The sequence below is a fragment of the Callithrix jacchus genome, chromosome 3 (assembly GCF_049354715.1).
Source record: "Callithrix jacchus isolate 240 chromosome 3, calJac240_pri, whole genome shotgun sequence".
NCBI classification, from domain to species: Eukaryota; Metazoa; Chordata; class Mammalia; order Primates; family Cebidae; genus Callithrix; species Callithrix jacchus.
The window spans coordinates 121,960,930-121,981,714 of NC_133504.1; the positions used below are offsets into that span (position 1 = coordinate 121,960,930).

General features: G+C 36.9%; 1 protein-coding gene across 4 annotated transcripts in view; it reads left to right on the forward strand.

Moving 5' to 3' along the window:
- The first annotated feature begins 3,613 nt into the window (after positions 1 to 3,613).
- The window catches only part of NUP54 (nucleoporin 54), a 52,194-nt gene continuing 35,022 nt past the window's right edge, over positions 3,614 to 20,785 (forward strand). Inside the window, exons 1-9 of one of the 4 annotated variants that reach the window (XM_035293502.3) lie at positions 3,614 to 4,277; positions 4,393 to 4,554; positions 7,196 to 7,279; positions 7,374 to 7,523; positions 15,218 to 15,444; positions 17,205 to 17,392; positions 18,499 to 18,695; positions 19,914 to 19,968; positions 20,455 to 20,548. In XM_035293502.3, the coding sequence (XP_035149393.1) occupies positions 4,073 to 4,277; positions 4,393 to 4,554; positions 7,196 to 7,279; positions 7,374 to 7,523; positions 15,218 to 15,444; positions 17,205 to 17,392; positions 18,499 to 18,695; positions 19,914 to 19,968; positions 20,455 to 20,548 (1,362 nt within the window). In that variant the 5' untranslated portion in view covers positions 3,614 to 4,072. The remainder of the gene's footprint in view (positions 4,278 to 4,392; positions 4,555 to 7,195; positions 7,280 to 7,373; positions 7,524 to 15,217; positions 15,445 to 17,204; positions 17,393 to 18,498; positions 18,696 to 19,913; positions 19,969 to 20,454; positions 20,549 to 20,785) is intronic. The other 3 variants (XM_008993148.5, XM_078367048.1, XM_002745693.7) reach the window with 3 other exon arrangements.

Genomic DNA, 20,785 nt, shown 5'->3' on the forward strand with positions numbered 1-20,785 from the left:
GCATTCACTTGGCTGCACTAGGTCAGAAGAGGATTTGAGGAGCTCTAACTGCTTCTTAAAGACTTTCAACCAGTTCCTCTCATTTTATCTTCCTTTCACCCTAACTTATGAAAATACACAATACCTCCAATTCCTCAGCCTTTTGGCAGAGTCCATACATTAATCTTTGGTTTTTCTTTGTGCTAGATTAGGGGGCTTGTTTGTTTTTTTAAGGTAAGCTAAGTACTTAATCATTAGACTATGTGCTAAATCAGGGGTGTCCAATCTTTTAGCATCCCTGGGCCACACTGGAAGAATTGTCTTAGGCCACACATAAAATACACTAACACTAATGATAGCTGATGAGCTTAAAAAAAATCACAAAAAAACCTCAGTGTTTCAATAAAGTTTACAAATTTGTGTTGGGCTGCATGCAAGGTCATCCTGAGCTATGAGCCACACGTGACCTGTGGGCCACAGGCTGGACAAGCTGGTGATAAATCAAAGCTCCTTAACATGCTAAGGAAGGTCTTTCAAGATCTGGTTTCCACCTATCTGTCATTTCCCCCTATTATATGCCAGGTGCTTGTGCTGGGCATGGAACAAGAGGGACACGGTTCTTGCACTTATGGAATATATATTATTGTGAGGAAAGATTAGATTGATAATCTATCTGTGACAAACAGTGAAAGAAGGCAGTGCAGTGGGTATGAAAGATATTTAGTTTGCAGGTATCAGACACTGACCCACCATTCACCAACTTGCTCAAGACACAAGGCAAGGGGTTGTCCTTGAATCCTTACTCCTCATGTCCAAATACTACAAGTCTTATATATGCTATTTCTTTTTTTTTTTCTCACTGACCTATTATTTAGCCCAAACTCTGGGGACAGGGTTAGAAAAACACAATTGAATTAAAGGGAGAAGTTAAGCAGCAAAAGTAACCATTTGGAAACTAAAATACTAAATCCTAGGTCAGCTTAGAGACTTTTCCACTTTGGAGTTTCACCCGTATGCATCTTTATTTTTTTTTAATTTATAAAAATTAATTTATTTTTAATTTTATTTTATATATTTAATTAATTTATTTTTTATTGCATTTTAGGTTTTGGGGTACATGTGAAGAACATGCAACATTGTTGCATAGGTACACGTGTGGCAGTGTAATTTGCTGCCTTCCTCCCCTTCACCTATATCTGGCATTTCTCCCCATGCTATCTCTCCCCAACTCTCTACACCCCCTGCTGTCTCTCCCCTATTGCCCCCCAACAGACCCCAGTGTGTGGTGCTCCCCTCCCTGTGTCCATATGTTCTCATTGTTCAACACCTACCTATGAGTGAGAACATGCGGTGTTTGATTTTCTGTTCTTGTGTCAGTTTGCTGAGAATGATGGTTTCCAGATTTATCCATGTCCCTATAAAGGACACGAACTCATAGTTTTTAATGGCTGCATAATATTCCATGGTGTATATGTGCCACATTTTCCCTGTCCAGTTTATCATCGATGGGCATTTGGGTTGGTTTCAGGTCTTTGCTATTGTAAACAGTGCTACAATGAACATTTGTGTGCATGTGTCCTTATAGCAGAATGATTTATAATCCTTTGGATATATACCCAGTAATGGGATTGCTGGGTCAAATGGAATTTCTATTTCTAGGTCCCTGGGGAATTGCCACACTGTCTTCCACAATGGTTGAACTAATTTACACTCCCACCAACAGTGCAAAAATGTTCCTGTTTCTCCACATCCTCTCCAGCATCTGTTGTCTCCATATTTTTTAATGATCGCCATTCTAACTGGTGTGAGATGGTATCTCAATGTAGTTTTGATTTGCATTTCTCTAATGACCAGTGATGATGAGCATTGCTTCTGTTCTAAAACATCTTAATAAAGTCTCACTCCTCCTCTAAAAAACAAAAACAAGCAATGGGGAAAGGATTCCCTGTTTAATCAATGGTGTTGGGAAAACTGGCTAGCCATGTGCAGAAAGCAGAAACTGGACTCCTTCCTGACACCTTAAACTAAAATTAACTCCAGATGGATTAAATACTTAATAACATAAGACATAACACCATAAAAACCCTAGAAGAAAATCTAGGCAAAACCTTTCAGGACATAGGTGTAGGCAAGGGCTTCATGACCAAAACACCAAAAGCATGGGCAAAAAAAGCCAAAATAGACAAATGGGACCTAATCAAACTCCACAGCTTCTGCACAGCAAAAGAAACAGTCATTAGAGTGAATCGGTAACCAACAGAATGGGAAAAATTTTTTGCAGTTTACCCATCTGACAAAGGGCTGATATCCAGAATTTACAAAGAACTCAAACAGATTTACAAGAAAAAAACAAGCCCATTCAAAAGTGGGCAAAGGATATGAACACACACTTTACAAAAGAAGACATACATGAGGCCAACAAACACATATGCTATTTCTTAAGTATCTCTCAAATTTATTCTAATTCCACTACCAGATACAATCCAAGTCATTCTCATCTCTTAACTGTACAACTACAACAGACTCCTAAAAGCTCTACCTTCCTGAGGCACGCTGGCTCCTTCCAAGCCATTCTCCTCATGGCAGTCAGAGGGATCTTCTAAAAATAAAATTCTAATCATACTAGTCCTCTGCCTAAAACCCCTTAAAGGTTTTCCATTACCCACCAGAAATGGTCTGAAATCCTTACCATAAATTACAAGGCAATATAATATGGTAATTTTTACAAATTGACACTCTGGAGTGGAGAAACATCAGTTCAAAACGACTCCAGAAACTACCTGTAAGGTGACTTTGAACCAGCTGCTTTAACAACTCCAAACCTCAATCCTCTCATCTCACCTTCTGTAACCTATAGTTACAGAAGCTCCTTTATTGAGTTATTCTTAAGATTAAATGATATTACAAGTACAGTGGAGGAGGGCCACTCTTCCCCTCTTTTTCAGTGCTTCCCTTACCAGCTGTGGTTAGGAATACAGATTCTGGACACAGCCCGACACTCTGGTACCTGTTTCCTCTTCCATAAATTGGGGATAGCAGTAACCCACCTGACAAGACAGTTGAGGATTAAATTACGTAAAATGGCTAGAAGAGTGCCTGGCATATAGTAAACGCAACGTGTCTGCTACAACTCCATTCTCTTCTCTTTCATTTCTTCCAGCGTGCCTCCTCTTTACTGCTTCCGCTCCGCCTACTCATCCTTCAGCACAGGATTCAAACACCACCTCCTCCTGGGTGGTTGGGGGTTCTCAACCCCAGTCCAGCTTCGCGACCTCCCAGGCCCGCTCTTTGATGGGGCAGCAACTTCGACCCTATCACATGCAAATTCTAGCTGTCTACCACGTATCCCTACAGTAACAACGTCAGCCCGTGCATACCTTTCCCAAAGAACCTTCCTACGGCCGTTTTTAAAGGACTCTCAGGAGGCACAACCTCGCGAACATCCCAGCCTTTTACCTTAATTGTACCATTGTGATACCCAACACCTTGTGAAACTCCCCGGAAGTGAGCCAGCTGGGGGCGTTCCCGCACAACCACCCACCTCCTACGCCCTTGGCGCTTTCCGGCCTTTTAGGCTCGGCCGGAAAAGAGGCAGAACTCGATGATCTGACTGGCGGTTTCCCCGCCGGACTGAGAAGAGGAGCGTACTGCGGGTCGCGGGAGTGCCTCCTTGGTATCCTGCTCTCGCGACATGGCCTTCAATTTTGGGGCTCCCTCGGGCACCTCCGGCACCGCTGCAGCCACCGCGGCCCCCGCGGGTGAGTGATCCCCCTAGACCTTCACCCGGGAAGGAGGGGAAGGGTCTGGTCCGCCCCCTGTCCGAGACTCTCCGGCTTGGGGATCCTGCGATCTCCCGCCGGCACCATTGGAAAAGGGCGGGCGGCGGCAGAATGGGCCAAGGCCGCTCCGGAGGAGGCCGCGGGGGTACTCGTGGTGTCAGCAGAAGCTCGCGTGCTGCGCGTGAGTTCCCGCAGGGCCCTCGCTTCAGCGGTGCTCTTCCCGCCGCCAGGGATTCCTACTCAGAGAAATTGGAGGTTGCTCCCCTCTTCCCTTGCCCGAGAGTCTCCCTCCCTTCTGCACCTCAGGCTCCCGGATGGGCGGGAATGGTCGCGTGATTCCCGCTGCCGCACTCGGCGAGGATAGGGATAACGATCCACCGGCACTGTCCTTTGCCACCCTTAGTTCCAGCCCCGAACCCTTGTGGTCCTCGCTATGGGACTTATATAGGTCGTGCTTCTTCCATTCCCTCCCCCCATCCACCCGCCTCTGCTTTCTTAACCTGTTTGGAGGAAAACCAGGTTTGTTCACTTCTGTGAAACCTCCTGCCGATTCTTCTAATCCTTATCTTGCTTTCTTTTCTTTTTCCCTCTCCCTCCTTTTAAAATTTTGTTTCTTTGCCTACATGCCTATCAGGATTTGGTGGGCTTGAGACTGCCAACTCCACCGCCAGTGGGTTTAATTTTGGGGGTTTCGGATTAACTGCTAATCCTGCAGTGAACTTTAATATTGGGAATTTCGGTGTTTCTACTACCTCGGCGACTCCGTTCAATTTTGGTAACAGTCTGGCAAGTGCAGGTAGATACTGCGGGTTGTATGTGTAACGAGTATTGGGAGCTGGAGTCCAAGAATATTGTGGTTCCTGGAGTTTGGGAAAAAACAGTAACTTGTCTAATAAGGAAAGGAAATTTATTTCCTTATGTGAAATCAAGAACATTTTTATCAAGTTTTTACTGCCTTAAAAGATGTCGTTTGGAAAAGTTCTGCAAGTTATAATGTTCCTTTATTAAATGTGCACTTATCTTCCAAATGTTAAGCATTTGGATTATAATTTTGAATAGACTATATCTTTAAATTATTAGATTTAACTTCCAAAGTATAAATTCACACCATCCAAGCCCATCCTGGGATTCTTGGACTCCTGCAGTCATATTTCATTTTTTCTGCATCTTTCATTGGGATTTCATTTTATTGTCCTTGTGTTTCCAAAGAGAAACAAATCTTATACGAACAGCAGTAACCTGTTTTGTTTTTTAACTTAATAATGTATTTCTTTGGTCAACTCAGCAGATTAAGATACTATAAGATACGTAATTTCTATAAGATATGTAATTATAGAAAGAATCCAGAATTCTCTGCTAGAATTTTGGGAAATGCTCAAACAGAGCAGTTTAATTTTATGTCAAATAGCACCAAATTCTAAAAGGTAGGGTAGCTGTCTTTGCATTTAAAAATTAAGAAGATTTTTGTATGCATGTGGGTTGTTTGAAGTTCATTAAAAATTTTGCAAAACACAATAATGGTTATTATATATACATTTAAAATAGGTTTATGTGTACTTTACATAGTGACCCTATAGAAAAAATCTTGTTCTTCAGCTGCTCGTATATGAATTTATTGTCCATAGTCTCTTACATTATGCCTCTTATGCCCATGCCAATTATATGCATTTGATAAATGTTATTTACTCCCTAAAACGTACTTGGAAAGTCTGGTGTTTTGGTCATTCACTAGTTACTGCAATGTGATTATCACCCTGGTATCTGAGTTGAAACCTGTTAGAAGAATATTTGAAAACTCCAAAGACAAGATGATCCAGTTTAGTTAAGATGTATTTGAAGTGATCACATATCATTGTCCTTTGATATGTTTATTTTTCCCTGTTTGCTTAAAATTGGCACTGGGTAAAACAGAAATCTTATTTTGAAATTTGTGTTTCCAAATAAAGCCACCCAGCTCATAATTTAGCAACAATAAACTTGTTGGTATTTGCTTGATTTCATGTTCATTTGGAGTCATCACTGTTAAGTTTTGAGTTATGATACTGTAACATGTTTTAACTACTTTTATATGTGTTAACCTTCAGCAAAGGTCTAATAGAAGTTCATGTTTACGTTTTATTTTGTATTCTTGCAAATCCACTATTACTAAAACATTTTTTAATGTAGTGGAGCATGATGAGAAACTGAGTAGTGTTTCTATTGTGTAGCCAATTCAGATTATATAATAGTTATTCAATGGAAGTGAAGAGTAGTGAAAAGAGATTAGAACAGTGCTTAGTACTTTAGGTGATTTTTATGAAAATGTTCACAGTTTACAGTACTGCAATAGAACCTACAAGTAAATAGAATATGTAGTTGTGCTTGCATGCAATATGCAGTTTACTTTTAAGTAGTTTTCCAAATCAGAATTAATGTAAAATGGTTGCATTTTTTTCTTCTTGTATCTTCTATATTACAATATTGATGAATCTTGTGTTGTATACCAGAAATAGAGGCAATTAAAGGTAGATTCTAAAAAACCTGCAATATAATTCTACACTAATGGTTCAAACATTTGTCTCAAAAGGCTTTTTGGTATCACATTGGTAATCAGCTGAAGACTGACGATAAGTTACAAAAATAACAATAAAACTTTTAAATTGGCTAGCATTCCATTTATCTGTCATATTTCTTCAAGAAACAAATTGTTGTGTGGGGTAAGTATATTGGTACGTTACCTTTAGAAAGTTACTTAGTCTTGACAGACTAAGTAGAAATATAAGCTAATCTAGACATAAATTCACCAAATCCAAGGTTGCAACAAGTCTGCCAATGTGATATGTTTGGCACATTATTTTCAAAACATTTGAATTCCTTGCCCCCAAAAAAGTAGTTGAATTAGGGTTTAAAAACCAATAAATTTTACATAGAAAATCCAGGTTTCCTGTTTTTCTTGGGGGAAAAAAATGGGAATATGTGACACTACTTAAACTACCTGTCTTTTATCTGCTGGAATTTAAGAACTGCTGGTCTAAAAAATGGTTCATTTTAAACAGTTCCACTGTCAGTAAACACATGGTCTGCTCATTACTGTTATCAGTCTAAATCCTCTAGGTATGAATTTGTAACACCTCTAAAAGTACATACATAGTCATTTTAGAATTATGGCAATAGGCTTAATGTGTTTTCTCAGCTGTAACCGTTAACCACCCCTTTAATTGAAGGGTATATATTACATTGTGATATTTCTATTTTAAATGCTTAGTTCATTTCTTGTGACATTTTGACTTCTTGATTAGTAGTATAGTTTTCTAAAAAAATTGATCTCGAAAGTAGAGAAAGGAAAAATTAGATCGATGTATTTTGATTTTATATGTAGCAATTATAAAATAATTTTTAAAAGAAGTTGCCTTTATATATACAAAAGATTCTTCCTTTCTATTTTTGTTTTTAATTAGGTGGGTTTGGAGGATTTGGGACAACATCTACAACTGCAGGTTCTGCATTCAGCTTTTCTGCCCCCACTAACACAGGCACTACTGGTAAGAGGCCCTCTTAAGTCATCTGTAGAAGTAAATGAGGTAGAGATCAGATTTTTTTTTTTTAACTTACAGAGTTCCAATTTTTCATTCAAAGGACTCTTCGGTGGTACTCAAAACAAAGGTTTTGGATTTGGTACTGGTTTTGGCACAACAACGGGAACTAGTACTGGTTTAGGTACTGGTTTGGGAACTGGACTGGGATTTGGAGGATTTAATACACAACAACAGCAGCAACAACAAACTAGTAAGTATGAAGTTTTCAGTTTCAAATAAAAAATCGTAATGATACTAGCTGACATTATTGAGTGTATTCAAAATACTTTAGTGGACTTTTAAAAAAAATTACAAATATATTCCATAGGATTTGGAATGTTATTTTTCATGGAAGGCTTTTTTGATTGCACTCCTATGGTATAGTTTAACACATTCCTTTGTTCTCTGTATTTCTTGATGATTTAGACCTAGGGCTTACATTTATTGTTTGTTTGCAAGACTATTTATAGGTATTATTTTTTTTATCAGAAGACATAAAATATCTGGTTATCTCTTTTTCTGAGTGATCAGCCATTGGTGATCATTACCTAGATCCATTAATTCACTAGGGGTTACAAATAGTGCTATTCTACCTGGATTCATTTATTCATTGGACTACTTCTGTGAGGAGAAACTTCACCTCATCTCTGTGGTTGACTCTTTCTCTTTATTACTGGTTTTCAGAATAAAGATTTGGTTGTCTAGTAGTCTCCAGTTTTTTTTAAATGTCAGAAACTGCAGCCTTTAAACGATTTGCTATTTTTTAATCCATAGCAGTTATCATTCCTATTGATGCTTAAATTGTTACATCTTTAGCTAGTGCTAGCCTTTTCAAGTTGGCTCCCAAGTCCCTTTGACACACTCTGGTTATTAGTCTTTGATGGCTTCCTTACCAGTTGGCATGGCAATAGGTTCCACTATCGTCCTGTATGGATTAACTTATTCTCACAAGTACCCTGTGAAATAATACTTTTGTTATCACCATTTTGTGGATGAAGAGAGAAAACAGAGATTGTGACTTAGCCATATACCTCTCAACAAGTACAGCAACATAAATTCAACTACCCCCTCTAGTGCTCTTTTCACTTTTCCTATCTGATACCTCTTTAAATTACTTTTGTTTCATTTTTCTTAAATAACTTGATTGAGAAGCTAAAATTCATTCTACTCAGTCATTGAAGATTAGTTATTAACTTATTAAACATGAATTTCAAGGATTGCCTAACAGTAGGATGAAGATAATAGTATTCTCAGAATTATTCTTTCCGCTATTGCAGTCATTCATCTTTTCTACAATCCTGGAAAAACGCAAAATTTGATGAAGTATTTAGTTAAGGACAGGACAGCAAAAATGAAGTGTTTTCTTTTTTTCTTGAAATAAAGTCTCTCAAACTATGACTAACTATAGTTCCATTTAGTTTCATTAGGAAAATGGGAGTTTGAATCTGGTGCTATTTTAAAAATGAAAGGGCTCATTTTGTTATATAGTACCCATTTATTGTATACATCGTATGTCAGGCATTGGATGTACAAGGTTGAAAACCACAATCCCTGCTCATAGTCAAGGAGACTCTAAGGTATCCAGGCAGAGGAAATAACATGGCATGGTTTATGACAGAGTATAATACATTTGGGACCAGTAACTAGATCAGGGTAGTTTTATTGCATAAATGACCTGAGTCAGTGGTGAGAATGGGAGAGGTAGATATGAATTGGATTATTAGTGTGCCTTGTATGCTTTACTAAGGAGCTGTCCTTTAAGTAATTCTAAACCCTTGTAGGATTTAAGCTAGACAGGAAAATAATCAGATTTTTAGAAGTATCTCTTAGAGAAATACGAAGATAGCTTATAGGTGCGTTGGGGAGGCAGAGATACGGGTTCTGAAGCTGTTGCCAAAATCTAAGCAAGAAATAGTGAAGACCCGAATTAAGGCGGTGACTGTTCCGAGTGGAGAGAAGAAACAGGATGCGGATTTGAGAGAGATTTAAGTTGTAGAATCAATAAAAGCGAATGACTGGACAAAAGTATCTCAGGCTTCTGGATGGCATAACTGAAGGATCCCTTACTCTCTTCTCTAAGATTCAGAATACTAAAGCAAGAGCAGGTGTTTGTGGATAGAATAATGAGTTTGAGGTGTCCCCTCGGTAGTTATGTATATGGGTTTGAACTCAGGAGGAACATAACAAAGCCATCAGAACATAAGTAGTATTTAAAGTGGTAGATACGGATGATATCATTTAGGAGACTTAATTCCAGAGGAAAATAGAGGAGAGTACTAGAACAAAACTCTCAGAAACACACTTAAATGCTGTCATCTCCGACTTGCGAGCCAAGTAGGATGTTGACCGTAAAATACTGAGCAGCATGTTAGGACCACTGCTTGTCCTGTCTCAGTATAGAGATGCCCATCTGTGTATTCCTCATACTCATTAGCTCCCTTTTACTAATCACAGCTATACCTATGTCTGTTGGCAATACCAGTGAATCAAGGGGAAAAGTCACATTTGGCTTTTCTGACAAATGATAGAAGGCCTTTTCAAGCCAAAGCATTCATTATCCAGGATCCTTCAAAAGACTTTTGGATCTTGAGGCAACTGATACTTTCTGCTCTTTCTGTTAGCTCTTTTTGTCTTCACTACTCTAGTTTGGATTCCATGGCCTTCCGTTTCAGTGTCTCTTGCCAATATGCTAAACTTCCTTATTTTTGTATTACATCTGCCTGAAAAAAAAACCAAGCCGTTGTAAGCCCAACTGTCTATCTAGATATTGCTTGAGAAAAATCACACATTCTGGAAGAGTGGATAGTACCACTATAAATTCTTGATCACCAACCTCAGGTCTCAATATTGCCTGGTAATCCTGTGAAGTTCCTACTTTCAACTTAATTCTCCCACTTTCTATAGCAGTAATTTTAAACCTTTGTTCTCTTCGGATCTCAAATTCCTTTGTTCTTACTTTAGTAGATGGCCTTGACCGCTGCTTCAAAGACAAAATAGGGCTGGGCGCAGTGGCTCACGTCTGTAATCCCAGCACTTTGGATTGCCAAGGCAGGCGGATCACCTGAGGTTAGGAGTTCGAGACTAGCCTGGTCAACATGGAGAAACCGGTTTCTAATAAAAATACAAAAATTAGCCAGGCATGGTAGTGTGTGCCTGTAGTCCCAGTTACTGGGGAGGCTGAGATATGAGAATTGCTTGAACCCGGGAGGCACAGGTTGCAGTGAGCTAAAGATCGTACCCTGGCACTCCAGCCAGCCTAGTGACAGAGGAAGACTCTGTCTCAAAAACAACAACAAAAAAAAAAAAAAAGAGAGAGAGAAAATAAATAGAATTCCTTATTGCAATTCCTTCAACTTCCCTCCACCAAATCTATTTCTTTTTCCTTTTTTTTTTCTTTTTTTGAGACAGAGTTTCACTCTTCATACCCAGGCTGGAGTGCAATGGTGCAATCGCAATCTTAGCTCACTGCAACCTCCGCCTCCTGGGTTCAGGCAATTCTTCTGCCTCAGCCTCCTGAGTAGCTGGGACTACAGGCACGTGCCACCATGCCCAGCTAATTTTTTGTATCTTTAGTAGAGACGGGGTTTCACCATGTTGACCAGGATGGTCTCGATCTCTTGACCTCGTGATCCACCCACCTCGGCCTCCCAAAGTGCTGGGATTACAGGCTTGAGCCACCGCACCTGGCCCACCAAATCTATTTCTTTTCCTCCCTCTATTCACTTTTTCCTCTTTTTACCTGTCTCAGGATCTGATAACTTATCTTCTCAGGACCTGTGTGCTATTGATTATTCTAACTGCACTCTGTCCCGGAAAATCTTCACCTTCTTCTTATCCACATTTAAGTAACTCAAAGTTTATTTTTTCTTGAAACAGTAATAACAACAGAAAAACTACTTTAATCTCACATTTCACTTCAGCTACCACTCTTCTCCTCTTCATAACTATTTGCTAAGATGGTTTTTGTTTTCTATATTTTATTAAATAGTTAAGGTCATTAATCATCTCAGTAAATCCAGTGAACACTTGTTCTTTATGAAAAATGCTAACAAAGAAAAAAAGAATAGTGATGTGAATCCTACCAGCTGAAGTTATCAAATATCAGAATTTGCCACATTTGTTACTATCTTCTTTTTCCTATTTTTAAAATTGCTGAAGTATTTGAGAAAAAATCCCAAGCATGTCATTTCATGCTTACTTTACTATACTTCTCTTTTTAGGAAGTTGTACATCATTCCTACCCACAGTAGTTCCTTGGTACTATCTAATACCCCATCTACAATCAGAGGTCCCTACATGTCTCAAAAGTGTTTTCTTATTTGGTTTGTTGGAATCATGATCCAAACAAGGACCACATATTCATTTTCTTGTGATGTCCCTTAAGTTCTTTTTAATGTAGAGAATTCCCAACTCTGTTTTTTCCCTCATGAATTGCCCAGTTGTCTTGTTAATTATCCCCCATTCTGTATTTTTCTTTTGCTTCCTTGATTATTTAACTTTCTCTCTCATAATTGTGGTACATAAAGTTTGCTTTAGGGACTTGATGCTTGCTTTTTTTTGTAAGAATATTTTGCAAGTGGTGCTGTGTGCTTCATATCACATCACATTAAGAGGCTATCTCACTTTTGGTGATGTAGGTTCAGGTGGTGACAGCATATCCTTATCTTACTACTTGAACCTAATGGTTTTATTCCTTGATGATCATTGCCTCAGTCAGTTATCTTATTAGGAGCTGCAAGATGGTGATTTTCTAATTTCCTCCCTATCACACTGAAATTTCTTTTGTAAAAGGAACTTTTTCTTCATCCTCCAAGACTGCTTGATCACCCTGATGTGTATAGTTTGTATAGGAAAGGCAGGATAATTGTTTTCTTTTTAATGGACAATATTTGTAAAAAGGAGTTGGTGGCTCCATTATTTCTAATGGTATCTAAGGAGTTAGAATTTTTAAAAAATTTGATCTTTACTTTATAAAATTACCATTTTGAAAGCATAGGCTTTGATAAATATGTTTCAGTTAGTTGTATTTGGCCAATGGGAGACCTTAACTTCTGTGACACTCTATTTTTTTTCTACCTCATTGTTAGTCTTCCTTACTGCTTTTGCCCACTCATCTTCCTCTGTCTCTACAGAGATCTTACACATACTCTTTGCCTTTACCTCTACCCCGTGGCTTAGCTGACTCCTTCCTTGACTGATGGTCTTCTCTTGATCCCTCTCTCAAGCTTGCTCAGCTCCCTTATTTAGTACTCCCAGAACCTCTGTACTTCTCTGAAGGACTTAAAACAATTGTTAATATTATTGTTTGATGTGTTCACTTTCTTTAATGAACCTCGTCCACCTTATTTACCACTGTATCTTTAATATTTGGCTCTAAGCACTTAGTGGGTACCCAGTAAATATTTGTTGTATGAGTTAATGGTGAGTGAATGAATGAATGTGTTTATATATTTAAAAAGAGAGACTATTACCAGGAAATGTAAGGGAGAAGGGCTTTCAAGGAAGATATATGTTCAACAGAAGTTGAGTATTTTCTTTTGGGGCCTGAAGGAATAATCAGTAGCAGGAGGGCTCTGAAAAGGTAGGAAAGTACAGGAAGTCGAATATTATTCTGTCTTGAAAAGAGTCTATTGGATTTCATAATTTGAGTTCAACGCCCTCCAGCTAGTGAACTTTAAGTAAACTGGTTCAGTCATAATTCAGTGTGACGTGTAAAATGGGAGGCCAACTACGTATGTCTCAGTATAGAGATCACAGTTGATTAATCTCATTTAAAAGTTGAGGAAGATAAAGCCCAGGAATTTCTTGGTCAAGGGTGGAAAGTGAGCTTATAATAAACCAGCATTCAAGTGTTCTGAGTTCTAGTCCAGTACTTTCCAATGTTTATATATACTCATTTGGGAATTAATACTTTTCTGAAGAGCAAAAGAGCCTCTCTCTAACCCTGTAGAAGCCCCATGTCCTTGTGGTACTTTCAATGTTTAGAGCTGAAAGAGAACTTAAATAATATCTAATACAGTGTTTTAAAACTCAGGACATTTTGGTATTTATATTTCCTTTTTCTTTTTTTTTTGAGACGGAGTTTCGCTCTTGTTACCCAGGCTGGAGTGCAATGGTGCAATCTCGGCTCATGGCAACCTCCGCCTCCTGGGTTCAGGCAATTCTCCTGCCTCAGCCTCCTGAGTAGCCGGGATTACAGGCACGCGCCACCACGCCCAGCTAATTTTTCGTATTTTTAGTAGAGACGGGGTTTCACCATGTTGACCCGGATGGTCTCGATCTCTTGACCTCATGATCCACCCGCCTCGGCCTCCCAAAGTGCTGGGATTACAGGCTTGAGCCACCGTGCCTGGCCCCATATTTTCTTTTTATCTACATACCATTTGTATTACTATTTAAGAATTTTCTTTAAATCAGTTTACATAGAAACAGTAAATACAGTTATTTTAAAGTAAAATATACCTTGCTGCTATAAGTAGAAAACTAATATTTGCTGTAAGGAAAAGGTAATTGAAATTAATTACAAAGAAAATATAGTGTTAATAAATTGTAGGTAGATACCTTTGCCTTAAGTTCTGAGCCTTGGACTTGTTCCTCCCTTTGTTAAAAAATGACATACTTATCTCACACTTTAGGAAATATTTATCTATCCTAAGAACTTGGCCCTTCTTTCCATTAGCGAAATTGGTATCCCAGAGAGGTTAACTGATTTGCCCAAAGTTACACAGCCATCTAAAGTTTCAGGCTAGAATACTAATGGTTAATCCATTTGTTATTACTGTATATGTTTTTTAACAATAAGAGAAAGGAAAATGTTTAGTAAGTTGGTATTGATATAACAATGATTTTTAAGCTTACTTCATATCCCCCAATTTATATTTATTATACAAATATAACAGCAATAAAGGTTGTTTAATTCTACATCTTTACAAACTTTTCTTTATCCACATGGACTTTTTCCCTTCCTCTCTCTCTCTCCTCCTCCCCTCTTGCCTCCCCATCTCGTCTCTTCTCTCTCCTCTCTCTTTTTTTGTGTATGGTGGGTTTAATATTGTGGATTCAATTTGTGTTCTGGTAATGGAATTAATTTGGATTAGGGCCGGGCACAGTTGCTCATGCCTGTAATCTCAGCACTTTGGGAGGCTGAGGCAGGAGGTTCACTTGAGCTCTGAAGTTTTGAGAGCAGCATGGGAAACATAGTAAGACCCTGTCTTTACAAAAAATAATTTAAAAAGATTAACCAGGTGCATGTTGGTGCATTCCTGTAGTCCCAGCGACTCAGGATGATAAAGCAGGAGGACTGCTTGAGCCCAGAAGGTTGAGGCTGCAGTTAGCCATGATCTTGCCACTGCACTCCAGCGTAGGCAGTAAGAGACCTTGTCTCAAGAAAAAATATTTTAGAAAAGCAAGTTTAATGTTAAAAGGTTTGTCCTAGTGTATTAGTTTCCTATTGCTGCCATAAGAAATTCCCACAAACTTAGTAGCTTAAGACAATAAAAGTTTAATATGAAGGTCTTGGCAGTACTGTGTTACTTCTGGAGGCTCTAGGGGAGAATCCATTCTCTTGAGTTTTCCAATTTTTAGAGTCTTCGTGCATTTCTCAGCTTGCAGCTCCTTCTATCTTGCCATATCCTAACAGCATAGCATCTTCAGATCTGTTTGACTCTGAGCTCACTCTTCCACTTTTGACTGAGTTCATCCTGATAGCCCAGAATAACGCTCTTTCTCAACATGCTTAATTTAATCACATCTACAAAGGCCCTTTTGCTACGTGAGACAACACATTTATAGGTTCTATAGATTAGGATGTGGGCATCTTGGGGGAGGCATTATTTTGCCTAACATGCCTAGGATCTCGATTAAGTTTTGTTTTGTTTTTAATACTAATTTTGAGTACCTTTTTAGCATTAGGTGGTCTCTTCAGTCAGCCTACACAAGCTCCTACCCAGTCCAACCAGCTGATAAATACTGCAAGTGCTCTTTCTGCTCCAACGCTATTGGGAGATGAGAGAGATGCTATTTTGGCAAAATGGAACCAACTGCAGGCCTTTTGGGGAACAGGAAAAGGGTATTTCAACAATAATATTCCGCCAGTGGAATTCACACAAGAAAATCCCTTTTGCCGATTTAAGGTATTATTAATATTGTTTTTGTCTTCAATTAAAGAGTATGTATAACAGAAGATATATTTAGATTAAATTAATATCAAGAAAACAGTTGCTGGGGTCTTTTCTCTTTGAACATGGTATGTTTATGCTTTTATTTTGAAAATATAGAAATTATAAAATTGAAGTGATTTCTTACATATGTGTGATTGAAGGTGACCAGAATATGACTAAAGGAAGGTGTGACTAGAATGTGATTTATAACTAAAGAAAAAAAATGTAAACAGGAGAATGGTTTGCTTGGCACCTATAAAGGGGAGCCACCAAACTAGAATTTAGTGGTATTCATTTAACATTGGCCGGGAAAGTATACCCTAACTAGTGGACAGGAATTCCCCTTGGCATGTTTAATCCCAAAGCTATTAAAACAATATTGCCCATTTTCTTTGTTCTTACTCCTTGCCTACCAAACAATCTCATTTGTCTCTTCAGAACATCTGTTTATCAGCCAGTGAGAGTATTTAGGTTCATTTGGTAATGCATTTTACATAACAAATTATGTATTGTAATCCAGTTTATACCTCAGCTGCTTATGAGCTACATCTGCCTAGTTGGTCTCTGAAACCTAATCGATGTGTACATAACCCTGTGTTTGGAGCTGTAAGGCTGAGGATCAGACCCTTAAAGTGGTCAGCCTGTCTTGTTACAGAATATCTCTTTGTCTCATCACTAACAAAAAGTATATTGAGTGCATGTAGTTGAAATTTTGATAGATTTATTTAGTCGCTAAGAGGTATTCTGTAATAGACATAAGTTGAATGTAACAATTTAAACTTTTTTTAAAGTTAGTATATAATGTAAAATGCATAATGTACACTTGACTTAATTTAAATTCTTTTTTAAAAGTTGCATATAAGTATGCAAAGAGATAAAAGGCTTCTAGCTAAAAGAGCAATTCTTTAGAAAAGTATAGTTGGGCATAAAGTGATAAAGCTATTCTTTATAGTATTTGTAAGTTGGCAGTGTCATTACTGTGATTTAAAAGTATTTATTTGTAAATTAGTTCTTTATATATTTAAAACTTAGTTTAAAATTCCATGAATTAGATATATAGATATTCCTCAACTTATGATGGGTTGCATCCCAGTAAACCCATCATAATTGAAAACACTATAATTCAGAAATGCATTTACTACTATACCTAATCTACCAAGCATCATAGCTTAGCCTAGCCTACTTTAAACATGCTCAGAACACTTACATTAGTGTACAATTGGCCAGAATAATATAATGCCAAGTCCTTCTTATAATAATATTAATAACAGTTTTAAAATAAAACTAAAATAATTTCATGTATGGTTTCTACTAAATGCATATTGCTTTTACACCATATAAAAGGGAAAAATCATAAGTTGGGAACCATCTGTATAGTGAAATTATAATTACTCGTTGATTTTTGCAGTCACTTTTATAATGGCATGCATATGGTTCAGAAACAACCAACAATAATGAATATCAAAATTTTTTAGGGAGAAAGCTCTTTAGTTACTCTCTAAAAGAGGAAATTTAAATTTTACTCTATAGATTTATGTTACTCCTGGATGAAATAGTTTCTCTATAATTTTGTGACCTCCTAGGACACAAAATGGTGGAAAGAATCATTATTCCCTTCATTACCAGACATTAAGTTGTTTTTTGCATTTTAGCAGATATTAAGCTATTGATATTAAACACCAGATTTAAGAGATGTACATATGTTTTATATTGTTTATTTTGTCATTCCACAGGCAGTAGGTTATAGTTGCATGCCCAGTAATAAAGATGAAGATGGGCTAGTGGTTTTAGTTTTCAACAAAAAAGAAACAGAGATTCGAAGCCAACAACAACAGTTGGTAGAATCATTGCATAAAGTTTTGGGAGGAAACCAGACCCTTACTGTAAATGTAGAGGGCACTAAAACATTGCCAGATGATCAGTAAGTATACATAAATATACTCTTTATTTCTGTGTATTTATTTCTGGTCCAAAGAGAGTGATCAATAATGTTTTTGTTGCTTAAGCACAAATTAAATCACAGAGCAGAATGCCTTTTCTCAGCTAATGATTATTCAGTATTTATAAAAACATTTACTTGAAAGCTTTTTAAAAAATTTTGATTTTTAAACTTATTAGACGCTAATTTCTAGATTTTCATTCGGGCCAGGAAGGGACCATTTGTCATAGCTGTGTGCAAACTGAGGGCCACAAAGACATTATTGGAAAATGTTAACTGATTACTGTTCATGTTCATTCTTGGATAAATATTGTTGCTTTATTTCCCTTGACCTAAGTATAATTCTCAGTCTTAGTGGCAAGACATTTGTTTTAGGATATTTGGAAGAATGATTATTAATGAGATGCAGTAATTGAATTAGATTTTGCTTGTGGTCTTAATTGCAGAGAAGCAACTCATAAATTTCAGAATCTCCTATAATAAATAACATTTACATAGAATTTTGCAGCTAAGCAAAACTCTTTACAAATATTTTCGTATTTGCCAGGCTCATTTTAATTTTATCATTTAAGTTGATTTGTAAATGAACATTACATTAAGTAAAACTTTCTTATTTTCCAAGATTTAAGAAGAAAAAGGCTGGGTACAGCAGCTCATCATGCCTGTGATCCCAGAACTTTGGGAGTTCGAAGTGGGAGGATTGCTGGAGACCGGGAGTTTGAGACTAACCTAGGCAACATAGCAAGTCTCCATCTCTCAAAAATAAAAAAACATATAGATAGATAAATAGATATTTGCTTAATGCAGCAGTGTGCACTTGTATTCTCAGTTACTTGGAGGCTGAGGTAGGAGGACTGCTTGAGCCTGGGAAATTGAGGGTGCAGTGATCATGCCACTGCACTCCAGCCTGGGCAACAGAGCAAACCTTGCTCAAAAAAACAAAAAAAGGAAGCATTTTAATTGCCTCCTAAAACAACCATTTCTGAATTCAAGTTATACCCTTCTGAAATCACATGCTCTGCTATGCTGAAGTTTGTGGCTATGAGTTTTGTGCTCCATATTTTATAAATTGGTTATTCTTCCTTCAGGACAGAAGTTGTCATTTATGTTGTTGAGCGTTCACCAAATGGTACTTCAAGAAGAGTTCCAGCTACAACACTATATGCCCATTTTGAACAAGCTAATATAAAAACACAGTTGCAGCAACTTGGTGTAACCCTTTCTATGACTAGAACAGAACTTTCTCCTGCACAGATCAAACAGCTTTTACAGAATCCTCCTGCTGGTATGTTTCTGGAATCACAGAGTTAAAAAACAAAAAAAGATTTAGAACATATACTCCCCCTATTTCAGAGATGTTGGTTGGTTATTAAGGTTAATAAAACTAGTCATCACATATCCACTTATTTGGGAAATAGTTTTGAATATTTTTATGTATTCATTTAGTTTTTTATTATATAGCTAATATGTATATGTTAAAATAGAAATTTTGAGAAATAGTGAACTGAAGAAAAATAGTCCATAATCCATCTACCTAAAGGTAATTGACTAGTAAAATTTTGGTTTATTTTTTTCTAACTTATCTCATTTTATCTGAATATTCAAGTAAAACCTGAACGTGTTGTTACTGTAAAATATTCTGGATGGCATAACTAGATTGACTGTGTGATAGATTACCTTTACTTCCCTTCCCCAGCAGTAACTACTATCAATTTATGGTACTCTGTTTAATCCTTTATCTGTGATTTGAAATGTAAGCATATTTACATGTAGGTCCTTTAAAAAAGGATTCTGCATATACATCTGCAGCTTGCCTTTTCACTTACAGTATTTCTTAGTACTTTTCATGTCAACACGTGAAGATAAATCTTATTCTATCTTAACACTGCATAGTATTCCACAGATACACCTTTACTTAACACCTCTAAGTTGTTTTCTATCTTTTCACTATTAAAAACTATGCAGTAATTAACAGCATCCTTGTAAACATGTCTTAGAACACATTGGTATGTATTTCTTTAGAATAGATCTCTGGTAATGAAATTTTTGAGTCCATGTTGTGTATGTTAGATATTACCAAATTGCCTTCCAGGGAAGTTCTTTCATTACATTCATAACAGGAATGTTATTCTTCTGGTCACTGGTGGCAAAATAATTTAAAAATTAATTATCTTATGTTATTTGTATTTTTTGTGAGTTATCTATTTGTGTCCTTTGCCCGTTTTCTAGATTTTTTGTCTTTCTTTTTGATTTATAGGAACTCTTTCTGTATTCTGGAGGTTAATCTATTATCCTATAAGTTATAGATTCTTCCTTTCTGTTTGTACTTTTTTTGAGCTTTATTTATCCTGCAAAAATGTATATTCTTACCATGATCATATTTGACAGTCACTTTTCATTATAGCTTCTGGGTTTAGGGTCTTACTATAGGAAAGCCTTTGTCATACACATTATAAAAATTGGAGAAAATTGTTTTAGAAAAAATATTTTTTATTTGTGGTAGGTGTTGATCCTATTATCTGGGAACAGGCCAAGGTAGATAACCCTGATTCTGAAAAGTAAGTATGTCTTCATCTTGTTTCATATAACAACTAAAATATTTGCTACTAGGGAAGCAAATAAATAAGAGCTATTAATTATAATTCTTACATATGAGGCAAGTTTATTTTCATTGCTTTAAAAAAAAGTATTGATTGTTGTGTAGCTAAAGCTTCAGCCAAAACAAAAAGAAAAAAATTAAGGAAAAAAAAATTATGGTAAGGCAGCATAGCATAGTGAGAACTAACTAGGAATGGAAAAATCTAATTGCATTTGCATTTAATAATGTAATGTTTTGACTGAACTATATTTCCTCATTTGTAAAATACGAAGGTTGAATAAAATCTCTTTGGTGTAACATGGTTATCTCATAGGCATAGTAGATCTGCGTTAGAGCCCTAGAAAGTTAATGTAAAATTACATGAAAGTTATTATTAAAACCTTAACTTCTGGAATTTTGTAGTAAAAGGCTTAAGATCTGAAAATTGTTCACTGCGTTTCTTCAGGTTAATTCCTGTACCAATGGTGGGTTTTAAGGAACTTCTCCGAAGACTGAAGGTTCAAGATCAGATGACTAAGCAGCATCAAACCAGATTAGATGTAAGCATTTAGCTTTTCATTCTCTGGCCCTGGAAGTAGGGAAAAGGATTAAAGACATTTAATTCTTTTTACTATGTGTGCTACTGTTTTATAGGAAACAATGTAGCATACACTGTAGATTAATAATTACAGTTTTATACAACTACCTTCTTTATGATAGAAGTCCCCAAATCACAAATCTGATTTGATATAATAATGAATTTAGAATTCTGGGCTTAGTGGATTAATTAAACTGTG